The sequence below is a fragment of the Serinus canaria genome, chromosome 6 (genome assembly GCF_022539315.1).
Source record: "Serinus canaria isolate serCan28SL12 chromosome 6, serCan2020, whole genome shotgun sequence".
NCBI lineage: Eukaryota > Metazoa > Chordata > Aves > Passeriformes > Fringillidae > Serinus > Serinus canaria.
In genome coordinates this window covers 31,082,707-31,096,626 of record NC_066320.1, presented here as the reverse complement: position 1 = coordinate 31,096,626, position 13,920 = coordinate 31,082,707, and the positions used below count along the sequence as shown (strand labels likewise).

The 13,920-nt window shown below is 40.0% G+C and overlaps 1 protein-coding gene across 1 annotated transcript; it reads right to left on the bottom strand.

The window, feature by feature from the left end:
• Positions 1–1,287: 1,287 nt before the first annotated feature.
• BUB3 (BUB3 mitotic checkpoint protein) lies at positions 1,288–13,483 on the bottom strand. Its single transcript, XM_018910537.3, has 9 exons — positions 13,406–13,483; positions 13,143–13,251; positions 10,805–10,999; positions 10,220–10,289; positions 9,065–9,216; positions 6,232–6,390; positions 4,747–4,924; positions 3,619–3,835; positions 1,288–1,629 (listed from the first exon to the last, which is right to left on the bottom strand). Exons 2-9 carry the CDS (start codon positions 13,149–13,151, stop codon positions 1,620–1,622), a joined length of 990 nt encoding a protein of 329 aa, XP_018766082.1. The 5' UTR covers positions 13,152–13,251; positions 13,406–13,483; the 3' UTR covers positions 1,288–1,619.
• Positions 13,484–13,920: the final 437 nt, after the last annotated feature.

The window sequence follows — 13,920 nt, the reverse complement described above, 5'->3', positions numbered from 1 at the left end:
CCAAGTGAAATCCATTCCCTCATAGCGGGCTAACTTTGTCCACTGGAACATGCAGATTCTCAGCATATTAACAGGTTTTCCCCCCAATACTTACCACTGAAAAGTTGCACAGGTGGCATCATTTCCTTGGTCAAAGTATTTGGAATTCCCCTCATTCTTTGTTTTGCCCTATGCTCTCTAGCTCTTATTTCACTTTGCTCCCCATAGCTCTCTATCTGTAACTCCCCACTCTATCCTCTCTCCATTTCACATATTCCTTTCTCCACATCATCACTAAACCACCTTTTCCTTAGTCCCAGCCTAATTCTGGCTTCACTTTTTTTTTTTTTTAATTTGGACACATCCTCACTTCTTTTTTCCACAAGCTTATTGTTGCTTTGGTACTCACTCTGACAGAAACCTTTAGTTCCCCATGACTGGGCTCCTCCCATTTGGCCCTCTTTAGCAAAGCTAAAATTCCAAAAATAATAAAACTCCTGAACACCAGGGAGCAATGACTTCCTAAGGTGACATCAAAAATTCAACCTCTGCCCAACACCAGCCGTGTAACCCTCACTGCAAAAAAGCCAATTAAAACTGCAAGGAACAGGGGGCTGGATGACACTGTGGTGAAGGAATTATTAATATTTAACTCAGCAAGATCTTCATTTTTCCTAAACCTATCAGAACCAGTTTCTATTACCAAAGAATCCAGATCTAGCTCGTGACAAACTACAAAATATTCCATATACAACTCATTTAGCATGTCTACCTGCTAACAGCTTAAGTTTGTCAGATTTCTGCACACACAGAGCTGTTTCCTCTCCATCACCGCCTTCTCTGCAACGATCCGGTACCATTCCTGTTGTCAGCAAGTTTGTTTTCCTACAGGTAATAAAGTGCTCCCACTGGCTACACAGGCACTGATAGAAGAGAAGAAGTTGGAAGCAAACAATGAACCCAATCTCCAATCAAAAATACTCACAGCTCAATCACCCTCCTCAAGCCTCAGCTTTTCTGTCCCTCCTTACTATTCACTATAAAATAAATATTTAAGTAGTAATACCTGATACAAGCTATCAGGAGAGCAGTGTGAGTCTGCACTGCAAGGAGAGTTGAGTGAGACAGCTTTTAGTGCTAATACTACAAAAAAATACTTCTTTTTATTTCCCAGTTCATCTCACTGGAAAAAGATTAAAGATTCAGAAATTCTTCCATCAGGAAGATCTAGAACTCAGTAACTCCTGCAATTTAAGAGTTTGGTCTCAACATTTGTTTCAAAATCAGTAAAGGCTGCTACACAAAGTATTTATTTTCAAAAATCTACAGATATTTATTGAAGAAGTAAGAAAGCAGTGCAAGTTTTCATAATCAGATACTACAATATATCTACATTTTTAAAAGGTTATCTACAGGATTGAAATAATTCAGCTCTAGACAGCAGATAAAGAAAATAGTTTCACTAACATTATAAGCAGGCAAGGAATGACAGATTTAGACAAACTACAATAAACAAACAAACATTTCTTAATTAAAAACAACAGGAGGACAAAGATTGTTCTTCTCACTTCACTTGTTTTAGTGGAGCCTTGTTAGGAGCAGGTGAGCATCTCTTGTAGAGAAGGAGTAGCAGCAGTAGTCTAAGTGGACCTGCAATAAATAAACTCTATTTTAGGAAGAATACTTAGAGCATCATTAGCAGGTAGAACATTCACCATCCTAGGAAAACAAAAAGCCAGCTTGCACTTGTACCAAGACACAGAATACAGGAGTTTAATGATGAAAAAGTGATCTTTATGTAATATGGCACCATCTTGATGCACGAAGAATGCATTGTGCAGAAACACTGTGACTCAAATTAACATGCAAAGAGATCACTCTGAAAGTGCCATTAGTCTTCTGTCCTAAGTAACTTATTTTTAGAATAAACCAGAGATGACTCACACTACTGAACCACTAAAATATACCCATCATTCTTAGTGCCCTAAGGTTGGCACAAGCAACTTGTAAATGTCAGAAAAGCATATAAACCTTGTTAATGTTTTCAGAAATTCATTTAAAGATAGAAACAGGTCCAAAAAGATGCCTGTCTAAATGCATTGCAATTACGTTACAATTATTTTCCAAATACACAGATATGCTCTGTCTTTTCTCAGCTCATTACTGACTCAAACAATTTGCCCTTCTGGGATCAATTGTTTGCTAATAAATAATTGTTTACAGTCACAAAATGATATTAAGGAGTATTCTTATTAGTTTTCCTTCTACAGCCTAATAAGATTCCAAACTAGCTGATTCCCAAGAGCCTAACCTTAACCTTGCTGTGTTTAACAGCCCAGGAAATGATGAACCATCTGTTTCAGAAAATAATGGAGGGCCAAGAGGAAATATTGTTTAATTGTAGATTAACCTCCTTGTACAGCAGAATGAAGCATCTACAGAATTAGGAACTTAACTAGCAATGAATTAAAAAAAACCTGAAAGTAGTTCTTACTATTAGAAAACCAACAGCAGCAAGTATTTTATCAACTTTCAAAAACATAACAAAACAAAACAACTTATAAATGTATGTAACAAGTACAATCTGATTTTAAAAAAATATGTAGCAATTATCATATTTGATTTTTCCACTTGAGGAACTCTCAGAAATAAATACTAAAATAGTTCTGGCTTTATTTTTCTAGAAGTATCAAAATTATTTTAAAACAAATATCTCCAAGTGAGAGATGTGAAGTTATACAATAATAAATATCTCATTTTTGTAGGTATAAAACAAAAGCAACAGACAAGTCACTTAAGGCAGTGGAGGGAAAGATCTTGAGGTTTTAAACTCAAGAAATTTGATCATTTATGTATCTGTTTTCACAGCCACTTTAAATAATGGAGACAACCTGATAAGGTATGAGACAGATTGAGTACTAGGAGAGAAAAACCCTAGCAGAGATAAAGCACAGGAATTTGAAAATAAAGCCAACTACTCCTGTGCCTCCATCATTAAGGGCAGCACAATTCTGCACTGGGATGGCAATTTTTCTATGTAACATTGATGCCAAAGCAAGCTGAACAGGAATTTTTACCTCCATCAATCAGTTTGCCTCGTTTTGACAGCAACAACAACAGAAAAGTGTGTTATCAAAGGGCTGCAGCAAACTCCAACACGCAGGAACTGAGAGAGCTTTCCCTCAATTTCACACAACCTTCCTAGAACAGAATCTAAATTCACTGCTCACTCTGACAGCTGGGTGCATACTCAGTGTGACAGATTGCATTCATTCCAAGTTTTAAATATCCAAACATGGTAACATTTACTCCAATAAATTATTCTTGAATTCTTCACTCAATTCCTGAAGCAATGAGCTTGCAATAACTCTACAGCTTCATATAATAGCACCTATTGAAAGAGGATAAGAGTTTGACATTCTTCTCCCACTAAACAACCAGGCACAATTTTATCCATCAGCCGTCTATCAACCTACGGATATTGAAAGCTTGGGCGAAGGAGATAACATCAAACCCAGCCCTACTGTCAAGCTGCGCTATCTCCTGCCATCAATAATACTATTCATGAATTTAGGAAAATTAATAAATCTTGGGGTGGAGGCTGGGAGAGCCTCAAGTGCAGGTGAAGCAGACACTCACTTGGGCTTTGTCTCCGCGTCGGTCACCTGGCGGATGTAGATGCCGTCCTCGGGGTGCTCGATGTCGTCCATCTCGTACATGTAGGAGGAGGCGATGGCCAGCGTGGTGCCGTCGTTGCTGAAGGCCAGGGAGGCGATGCTGGTGGGATAGCGATGGAACTGGCACAGCCGCTTCTTGTTGAAGGGATCCCAGATGTTCACAAAGCCGTCCGAGCCGCCTGCGAGCCGGGGGTGCAAAAAGAAGTTATAATTCAGGAAAAGAATAAAACTGAAGAGATGCAGCACAGGAAAAAAAGGAAACTACTCGTAATTACTTTGTCAGGAAAAACAGAGGCTTGATTCATTCGGTAAAGAGCACAATGAGCATTTCCCAAACTCCCCGTTAAAGCAGTTAACTCGAGAAGAGACTGCAACACAATTTTATCTCACAGCACTCAAATTATAAGAAAGTGGTAAGGCAGAAAAAAATTTCCTAAGAGAGATTCTCACTACATCATAGTTTTAAGCTGACGGTGAGACTTGTAATTACATCTGCAGGTCACAGACATATTTTATGAAAAATCCTTTCGTTAGGATCTTTTCTCCTGAGAAGCTGACAAGCTTCAGCTCCTCCGTGTTTTCCATGTTTTGCTGCTTTGGAATGTGATTTGGAGATATGTTTACCCAGCAAGTGAAATTTTTTTTACTCAATGACCAATGGCAGCCACCTGTGTTGAGGCTGTGAGCAGTCACAAGGTTCCATTCCCTTCTTTTCTATTCCTTGCTAGCCTTCTGATGAAATATTTTCTTCTATTCTTTCAGTATAAATATATTATTTTCTTTTAATATAATATATATCATTAAATAATAAATCAGCTTTCTGAAACATGGAGTCAAGATTCTCATCTCCTCCCTCGTCCTGGAACTCCTGTGAACACCACCACATCTGCAGGTCCAAACACAAGCTTGTGTTTGGGGAAAAATATTAAGAGTTAAGAACTCTTACTACATCAAATAATTTTAAAACCTTGCTTATGGCATTAATACAATTTAAATGCTTAAAAAGTCAGGGCATATGAAGTAAAGGCTGATCTATTTACACCAAAACTAAAGGAACTGAGGCAAGTGTTACAGCGAATTGAGTATTTACCTGTAGCGAATGTGTTGTGGACATTATGGAAAGAAATGGCATTAACTGGATAAATCTGCTCGATGTTATTCTCCTTCAAACGGTGACATTTGAATGCATATTTCTTCTTCTGGATTTCTGGGCTTGGATCCAAATATTCCACAGCTACACGACCTTCAATAGAGCTTAAAACATAACCCTAACAAGGGAAAAAAAAATGGAGCTACATGTTTTAGAAGTTTTCAACTGGAGAAAAGACTGCAGCACAATTTTATTTCATAGCCTTCTAAATTCTAGGAAAGTGGTTAGGCTTAGAAAAAGGCTTTCTAAGAGAGATTCTCACTGCATCATAGTTTTAAGCTGACAATGACACTTGTAATTACTTCTGCAGGTCAAAAAACAAGCTTGTCTTTGGGGAAAAAAATTCCAAGAGATAAGAACACCTTGCATTTGCTCACCTATCCCCCAAGGCCTAAATATCTGAAATATGAGAGATACTCACAGGACTATTTCGTTTCAGAATTACATTACATTAAAATTAGCTCAGAGCTTTATACTAACAACTAAACACTCAAGCTGAAATAGTATTTTCAGTGAAACTTGATTACAAGTTGTGTTCACTTATCCAGTTAATTACAGTCCTGACTTGGAGCAACCTGAGATGCTTTTATTATCACTTTTGAGTTAAGTCCATAATAGATCTTTTCAGAAATAGGATTGCAATGATATCTAGCTATAACAAGGCTCTTTAAAATCCATCATACAATACAATCTGGAAGATCAGCTTGTTTTACTATAACTAGAACTGAAAATGGACAAAGCATTCATGCCAGTTCAAGAACAAGTAACTAGGTCTTGCAATTCCTGTACTATCACTCTGCACAGGGGAAAATTCCCTTACAAATTAGTTTGGCAGAGAAAGCCAATCTTCTTGCTTTCCTTGAAAAAAGAAATACCCAGACACACCACGTTAACTTGCACAGAACAGCTGCAGGAGCACCTGAATTGTACAATTCCCCCTGGATAATGGATCCAGGGTTCTGCAGTGCATGCCAGAGACTCAAGAGAGAAAAAAAAGAAAAACATATAAATTACATTCATGCAGTTTTAATCCTGCCCCTGTTCACAGACTGTTCAAGAACCCTGGGTTACAATGCATGAAAACTGCTTAGGAACCACAAATTCTGGCTTTCTTTCTTCTACTGCAGCTGGGGAGGGGAAGGATTTTTTTTTAACTACATGTCAGCACTGTAATAACCTGATTCATTAAACAGGTTATTTCTAAAAAGGAGACAAATCTTGAGGAACAAAACGACAACATAATATGCTGGTAAGTCAGTGGCAAACATTGCTGCACTAAAAAGAATTAATGTACCCCAGGAAGCTTCCCCCCTCCCAAAGTTTGATTACAAAACACACCCCCACTGAAAAATGAATTGGAAAAGAAACCCTTATTTTCTTGAAGAATATTCAGCAGAAATGTGAGTGCTGCAATTGCTGCCATACCTGTTTGTTGGGGAATGCTCTGATGCAGCGGGTCTGGTATTTCAGGCTCGATTCCCTTCGCTGCTGAACGTATCCCATGTTCCTCAAATCCCACACCAGCACCCTCCGACCTGCTGTCCCCACAATCAGTCTGTCCCCAGACACAGACAGGGTGTAGACCTTCCAAAAGAATATTCACAGTCTTTAACACTGATATTGGCCTGGAAACCCCCTTGCTCTTTGTACAGAATAAGCTGTCAGCAATGAGCACTAACACAACTGGTGACATCTCCCATGGAATGCTCAGCCACAGAATTCCCTTCAGCTTTCATTTAGAACCCAAATTTGGGACAAGCAGCAGGAATGTGCAGCTGGTTAGTGAGAACACCCTGATGTAGCATTCAAAAGCTCAAAAACTATTCCAGGCATTAAATTTACCAAAATTAATGGCAAAAGCCCATACAAAGGAATAGGAGAGGAAGTGATGGATATTGGAATTAATCTTGGCTTGGTTTTGTATTCCCACTGTCTGTTCATGATCCTATAGTTTAGTCCTACAAAACCAGATCACACATTTTCTTCTCTGTTTTCCTCCACCTGGTAACCAAGTATTTTTCTTTATAAACTGAATATTTTGAGTTGAGCTTCATGTTAATAAAATAAATTGCCAAGAATCATTTCAAAAAAACACATTACTTTATGTACTTTAATAAAACTAAGTGAATTTGAAGAAAGCAATACGCTTGACATATTAAAAAAAAAAGATAATGGGTTGGAATTTTAACTCTATGCCAAAACTTGGCTCAGTGGGAAATTTTGGCTTTTCAAATTTCGTATGAAAATATTCAATCCATGAATTGTTGTTTCCAGCTATTGCTTGGGATGGAGTTCATTCAATATGCTTAAAAATAAATAAATAAAAAGGAAAGAGGTTTAGTCAAAAGCAGCCTGTGCTATGGAATGAATTCCAAGTTGTTGATACATAAGCAGATGGAATCCAGCTACCTACAGCTGCCACTGAGCTGCTAACAAGAGCAAACAAGAATGAGCTTTTTCCAGGGATCAAATGCAGCCAAACACACAGCAAACAGATCTTGGGTACTCCTCAGATCAGGAATTAAAAGTGTAAGAGATCTGCTATCCTACCAGAGGGAACCAGTTTGCTTTTGGCACGTGCTTGGACGATTTCGTTTGGTTTCACTTTGTGGTTCTCTGATGCAGCCCAACAAAGCTGCTTGGCTCTGCTAAGACTGCACTGAAACATCACACACAGCTTTTCTCCTGATTTGCTACAAACACATTTTCAAAAAGTTAGTTTCTATCTAATAAAAAGCTAAGCAGACAGGTGTGTATGTATACATATAGATAAAAAAGCTTCCTTTAACCAATCCTCATCCACTCAGCATGCTTTGTTCTCCAAAATATGATTATTGAACTCTTAAGACTAAGATTTTAAGATGGGAAAAGTCTTAAATATTCACACAGGAGTTGCCCAAAATTTCTAATTATCCCAATTACTCCTAAAAAGGGTAAGAAAACTTTAAGCCAATAGTAGTTACACCTTTTAACAAGACAGTTTTTTGTGATTGATGTAAAAGTCCATCCAGAAATATTCATAAACACTACATAAAATGTGTTTGTGTACATATAGGGAAACAAAGGCATAAAGAACATCAAATATCTTAAATCTTCTTCACAAACTGATGTCACACCTGTACAGTGAGTGTTCTTTCTCTACCACACAGCCATAAATCAAATGAAACCGTTGTCATGCAGTGGAGTAGGTGTACACATTCATCAAAGGCAGCATTAAAAAAATGACATAATGAACCTTGCTGAACCAATAAGCAGCTTGATTCACTGTGGCTGTCCATTATATGATATTCTGTCAGCAATTTATCACAGTTCTTTACATGCTACATACATCTATAAATCAAAACTAGAAATAATGCAATTACTTTATTCTGCACAAAGGTCTGGCCAGAAGTAGATCCAGCTCTGCTGGAACAAAAGTAAGAGCTATTTAGGGGCAAAGGGAAGGTAATGATGGCTTATAATTAGGACTTGACAATACAATGTCACAGAGCTAAATGAAATTTTTAAAAGGTACAGCCAAAAAAAAAAATCATATGTAAAATTATCCAGCAAGCCAGCCTGTGTTTAGGAGTCTCTGAAAAAACCCCAGGAATTTCTGTTAATTCTTTCTCTGACACCGCTGTAAGCAGCAGGAGAAGTTAACACATCATATAGCCATTAGAAAAGCTGAAAACATCATCCCATTTTCTCTTATCTCTGAGTCTCCCATTATCTCAGAAAATTTCAGCTTTAGGAGAATATCCAAATTTACTAGGCATTAATACAAAACAGGAAAATCACAAAACAAGCAATTCTGTTCAATTCTTTGAACACAAGTAAAAACCAAAAATATTATTTCAGGCAACATAAAAGACCTCCTACAGAGGTATTTTTCTGTGCACATGCCACAACAATCAGACCTTAGAACTGCCAAGATCTGATATGCCTAAAATCTTAATATTTAAGGAAATCAGCTGTGCATTTTACAATGAAGCCAAGACGCTTGGTTTTCCTTCAAATTTATTTTAAATTTTAAGAAAGTGGTCCAGCACAAGCACCAAGAACTAAGGAATACTGAGGAAAGCTCAGAGCCCTCACCAAAAATAGCAATACATTCTGAATACCCATCTTTTAAAATGCTACACTTCCACCCAGTTTAAAAAACATTAATATAACTTCAGAGATTCAGCTCATAGCTTCACAAATTCAGCCCAAGGCAGTGTCCTGTGGTGTTCCAGTCCCAGGATTCATTATTTAACACCTGGAGTGCAGCACTCACCTTTTCAGGCTGGGAGAAGGTTCCTGCATTACAGGGAGTTCTGGGATCCCAGAGTTTGACAGTTTGATCCCAGCTGCCAGTCACCATGACATTCACTTCTGGGCAATACTCCACACACCTGATAGGAGCATCGTGGGCACCAACAAGGTTTTCTGTAAGAAAACACAATATTTTGCAATTTTACTGGCCCTACAAACAGAATGTGTGAAAAAAAGAATAAAAAAAAAGAACACAACTGCAGCAGAAGAATTTTCTGACATCCTACAGGTGCATTTCTAAGCCAGAAGTCCCTGTAAGGATAATTCAGCCTTCAGAAGTATAACTTTTGCAAAGATCAGGATTGTTACATTTAAATTTATGTCTCTTGAGCTTAGGATTAAAGAATTTTAGGCAGTCGCTGAGAGATCTTTACAGGTATAAAGCATCAACTGGTATCACACTGACTAACACAGAAAGCAACTTAAGCTTGTGGACATCAATAATATGACAAGAGAAAGCAATGAGCACCTTAATAAAAAATATTAAAACACTTGGAGGAAGTCAGCTATGGCAGAATTATTTGAGCTTTTTGGTACCATTACTGCACACACTGATTTGTGAAGCCGTGGCTATTGGCAGGTGCTGGTGACTGGCTGAAGTTTGCTTTTCTCTAACACACTAAAAACACACAAAAAACTGAGACAAACCAGTTCCATATTTTGCACCAACAAGGCACTGGAACTGTTATTTTCAAGCAATGTTTTCTTAAGAAAAAACTGTAGTACAAGGCCATGCTTGACAAAAGCAAAAGCTCTATATAACCTCTGCCATGAAAGATCATTTTAAATACATCCAAACCACAAACCTCTGAAAAACAACATGCTCAGCTTTAGTTCAGCTTGGCTACTTCCCCCTAACTGAGCCACTGCAGCCTATGGCAGGGCAGAATTACCATCAGAAAACCAATTCAAGGCATCCTGCAAGCAGCTACCAAACCTTCTGGCAATGCCAAATTCTTCCAGGTTTTTAGGTTGTCCTTACCAGGGTCACTGGTTATTCTGCCAGACACTTAAGTATCCCCCACCTAAAGAACCAGAAGAATACTCTGTGCACGTAAGTACATAAATCTGAAGCTCAGGCCAGTTGCTGACAGCATTTAGAATTCAATCTGCTCACCTTGGTCCGTGTTTAAGTCGTGCATTTTCAGCTGCTGATCCAGCCCCCCACTCCAGGCATGGGTAGGATCCTATAAAGCATAAAATTTACCTTATTAAGTTTCCATGGCTGCTCTGCATCCAGCATCCTAAACCCATAACACAGGACTTGCTTTCAGGAGTTTTGGGAAGATAGGAATTAAGACACAAATGTTAAGGTCTTACCCGGATTTAAACAGACTGTAGCTTTACAAAATGTTTAAGTGCTTTGACCAATATGAATTCCTTTAGTTTAGAAGTAAAACTAAAATAAATTTTAAAAAGGCAGATAGAGGCTAGATCAAATAATTTCCATTTCTTCATATTTTAAATGACTGACAACCTAAGTCCCATCTAGGTGCAGGGTAACCCTAAAATTGATTTAGAAGGAAGATACCATTTGAGAACCTGAGTGTTGATCCACAGCACAGCATCAGCCACATGACACAACATTCAGTGAAAAAAAGCACAGGTAGGCCCCTCTTTAATTTCAGGGACTGGCAATTTCTCATACTTTGGGCACTCTACAGCTGTAAAATAATAATTAAAAAAGCCTTCCCACACTTACATAAAAAGCACAGTCCAGGACAGCTCCTGAATGCTGATATTTGAGTCTCATGGTGTTGGCAGGAACATCATAGAGCCGCACAGTTGTGTCCCAGGAGGAAACGAGCAGAAACTGAGATGTGTTTGGACTAAACTTCACTGATGAAATCCCATCATCTGGAGTTTGGTTGAGCTTGAACTCGTTTGATCCTGTCATCTGCAGATAGTCAGGCACAGATGTAATTTTAATGACTTCAAGAACACTGGCCTAACAAGGGAACAAGACTGAGCCCTCTGAAAGGCAGCCCAAAGCAGACCTGAAAACTTCACTGGATTTTACACAGAACAGGTTCAGAACACCCAAATTTGTCCCAAACTCTAAAATTCCAGATGACAATCCCTGTCCAAAACCTCAATGCCTTTTTCTACAGAGAGCTTTTAAATATCAAATGGAACATGAATAAACAAGACAAAAATATTATGATCATTATTATAATCTATAAGCTTAGATATTGTTACTTACAAATGTATTTCCCTCACTCTGCTGAGTGTGTGGCTGTGATTTTTGAAGTAAATATTTATAAATTATTGTGAATCAAGAAGTTACTTTAAAAAACATGTATTAGCAGAAAGGAATTGGATTTGAAAACTCCAAGAAGTGTTGATTTGCTCCTGGCTTGGTATGACTGCCAGACATTCCCAAGACTTGCAACTGGATCATCTTTTATGTAGCTTTGGGCACTGTGCAACTTTCAGACCTTTAGGCTCCCACAAGTGCTGTGAAATATGTGCAACAAAAAGCTTTAAGATTGTTTTTGCCCCTCTCTTAGAATCCAAAGGGCAGGTTAAAAAAGGAAAGTTTTGTTTTGTGAAGTGCTGAAATGTGGAGTGACCATGGAACTGGGATGTGACCAGAAAAAACATTGACAATTCAATCAAAGAGCAGTAACTCCAAATGCAAATGCAACACTCCCAACCCAGGACCAATTTGTGAAAACTTCCAAGGACAGCAGAAGTTATGAACTGCAAACTTCAGCAGGAAAAGAGCTCAGACCTTACAAACACTCTGCAAGAAAAAAGTGCTAGTTACACATCCACAAAACAACCAACAAAACATCCACAGCCTCTTCTCAAGGTTTCTCAAGGCCTCCACAGCACATTTACCTTTTGCTAAAGGGACAGAGGAGTGGATCAGCTCAGATTTTCTGTAACACTGTCACAGAATTTGTATATACAACTGCAAAGGTAAGAGAATAAGTCAGGAATAAATCACCTCTGAGAATAAATCAGGAGACAAGGAGCAGATGAAAGTGCAAGGTGCAAATTTAGGGCACAGTGGTTCCAGTTCAGTGTTTGTCAGCAGTTAAATAATCATCAGGCTGTGTAATAAAGTGAGGAACACACATTCCTACACTGGAGAGATTTCCTGAGTGGGAGCTTTGCTCTCTAAGACACCCTTCAAAAACACAAAAAAACACCCACTGAGTCAACATAAAGTGCTATTTCTGCTATTGAAGCATGAAGTGAAGGGAAAAAAAACTCTTTTAATATTAGAGAAGCTTCTTTCTGAGCCCCTTTTATAGCCCTGCTTTGGGAACACTTAGGGAAAGAGAGCCTTGAGGTTTTGCCACATATCTTTCCATGGGAACGTTACTTGGAATTCAGCAGCATCTGCTGAGGATGTTCCAGATGCAGGTCCAGAGACACAAAATCTAAAGGAAGTCAGAACAACTGAGAAAATCAAACTAGACAAGCTTATTGTTGTGCCTACTTAGGCCAGAAAACTCACACAAAACATGAGCTTTGAGGTACAAGTTACTGTATTATTTGAGGCCTGGAACAAATTATTAAAGAGCCCAAAAGCAACTGCAGGAGGCAAAGCTACTTACACAAGAAACCTGGAAGGATGTTCCAAAGATATTTTTAATCCAGAACAGTGTTTTTAATATCAGAATTTAAGTATATCCTGTCTCTTACACATGGTTTTAAAAAAATCGGACCTAGAGCTCCACACTTTCACAAAAACACAACCAGGATTCCAAACCACAGCGCTGTGCCCACCTCAAACAATAAAGCCATGGTAAAATGTTGAGGAAAAAAAAACTTTTAAATATTACAGGGAAAGTATATGTGGTGAAATGGCAATTCTGACTTAACCACGGGGTTTAGTTTTGGAAAAAAAGACGAAAAAAAAACACCAACTTTTAGTGAGCAAGCAAGAATCCTGTGCTTTTATAGCTCCTCTTGGCACAGGTGACACCCAGGTGGACGGAGGAGCTGGAACAAAGCAGAACGCTCCGGTGAGAGCCTCAGGACTCCCCTCCTGCGCTTTTATTCACAAGACACGAAATTCAAAGTACCGTTTTCATGCTGAACGAGCTGCTCCACGGGCCGCCAAGGAAAAGCTTTCGGAGTCAGGGCAGCGCCGAGGCCTCGGTCCCTGTGAGGAGCGCCGGGATGAGGAAAACGCTGCGGGAAGGGAAGAGAGTGAGGGAAGGGCCTGGGAACCAGGCAGGGAGGGCGCCGCACCGGGGAACGAACGCGCGGCAGGCACGGGAGGGTTCGGCCGTGCCAGAGTCCCAGATCCCCAACCCCGAACCCCCGGTCCCGGTCCCGGCCTCACCTCAGCCGCCGCCACCGCCGCCCGCGCGCGCGCACTACCGCCCGCCCCCCGCGATTGGCCGGTTCGAACGCGCGTGGCGCTGCGTCCCCGACGTGCGTCCCCGCGAGCCCGCCGCCGCGGGGCGTGCCGGGAGCTGTAGTTCGCCGCTTCTGGGGCAGTGGCGGCGTGTGGAGCTCGGTGCCTTCTCCCCGTCCCAGCCCGGCTGATAACGGAGGGCCCCCGGGGGAACCGTACGGAAAGAGAGGCTGCTGCTGGGCTTCAGCCGTGCTAAGGGATAAAACCCGAAATACGAGTTATTACCCCTAAAAACAGAGTCCGAAAGGCGGAGCGGGGCTGTGTTCCCCGGCCCGGCTGCCGCTACCCCGGGGCTGTGGCTCAAACACCGGCTGTGGAGCGCGGGCAGCGCGTTCTCTTTCCCCGCATGGAAATACGCCTTATTTATCCCTTCGGATATTTTATTTCTCTGTTTTTCGGGGTATTTTTTTTCGCTGTCCTCGTTGCTGTTGCTGTTACAG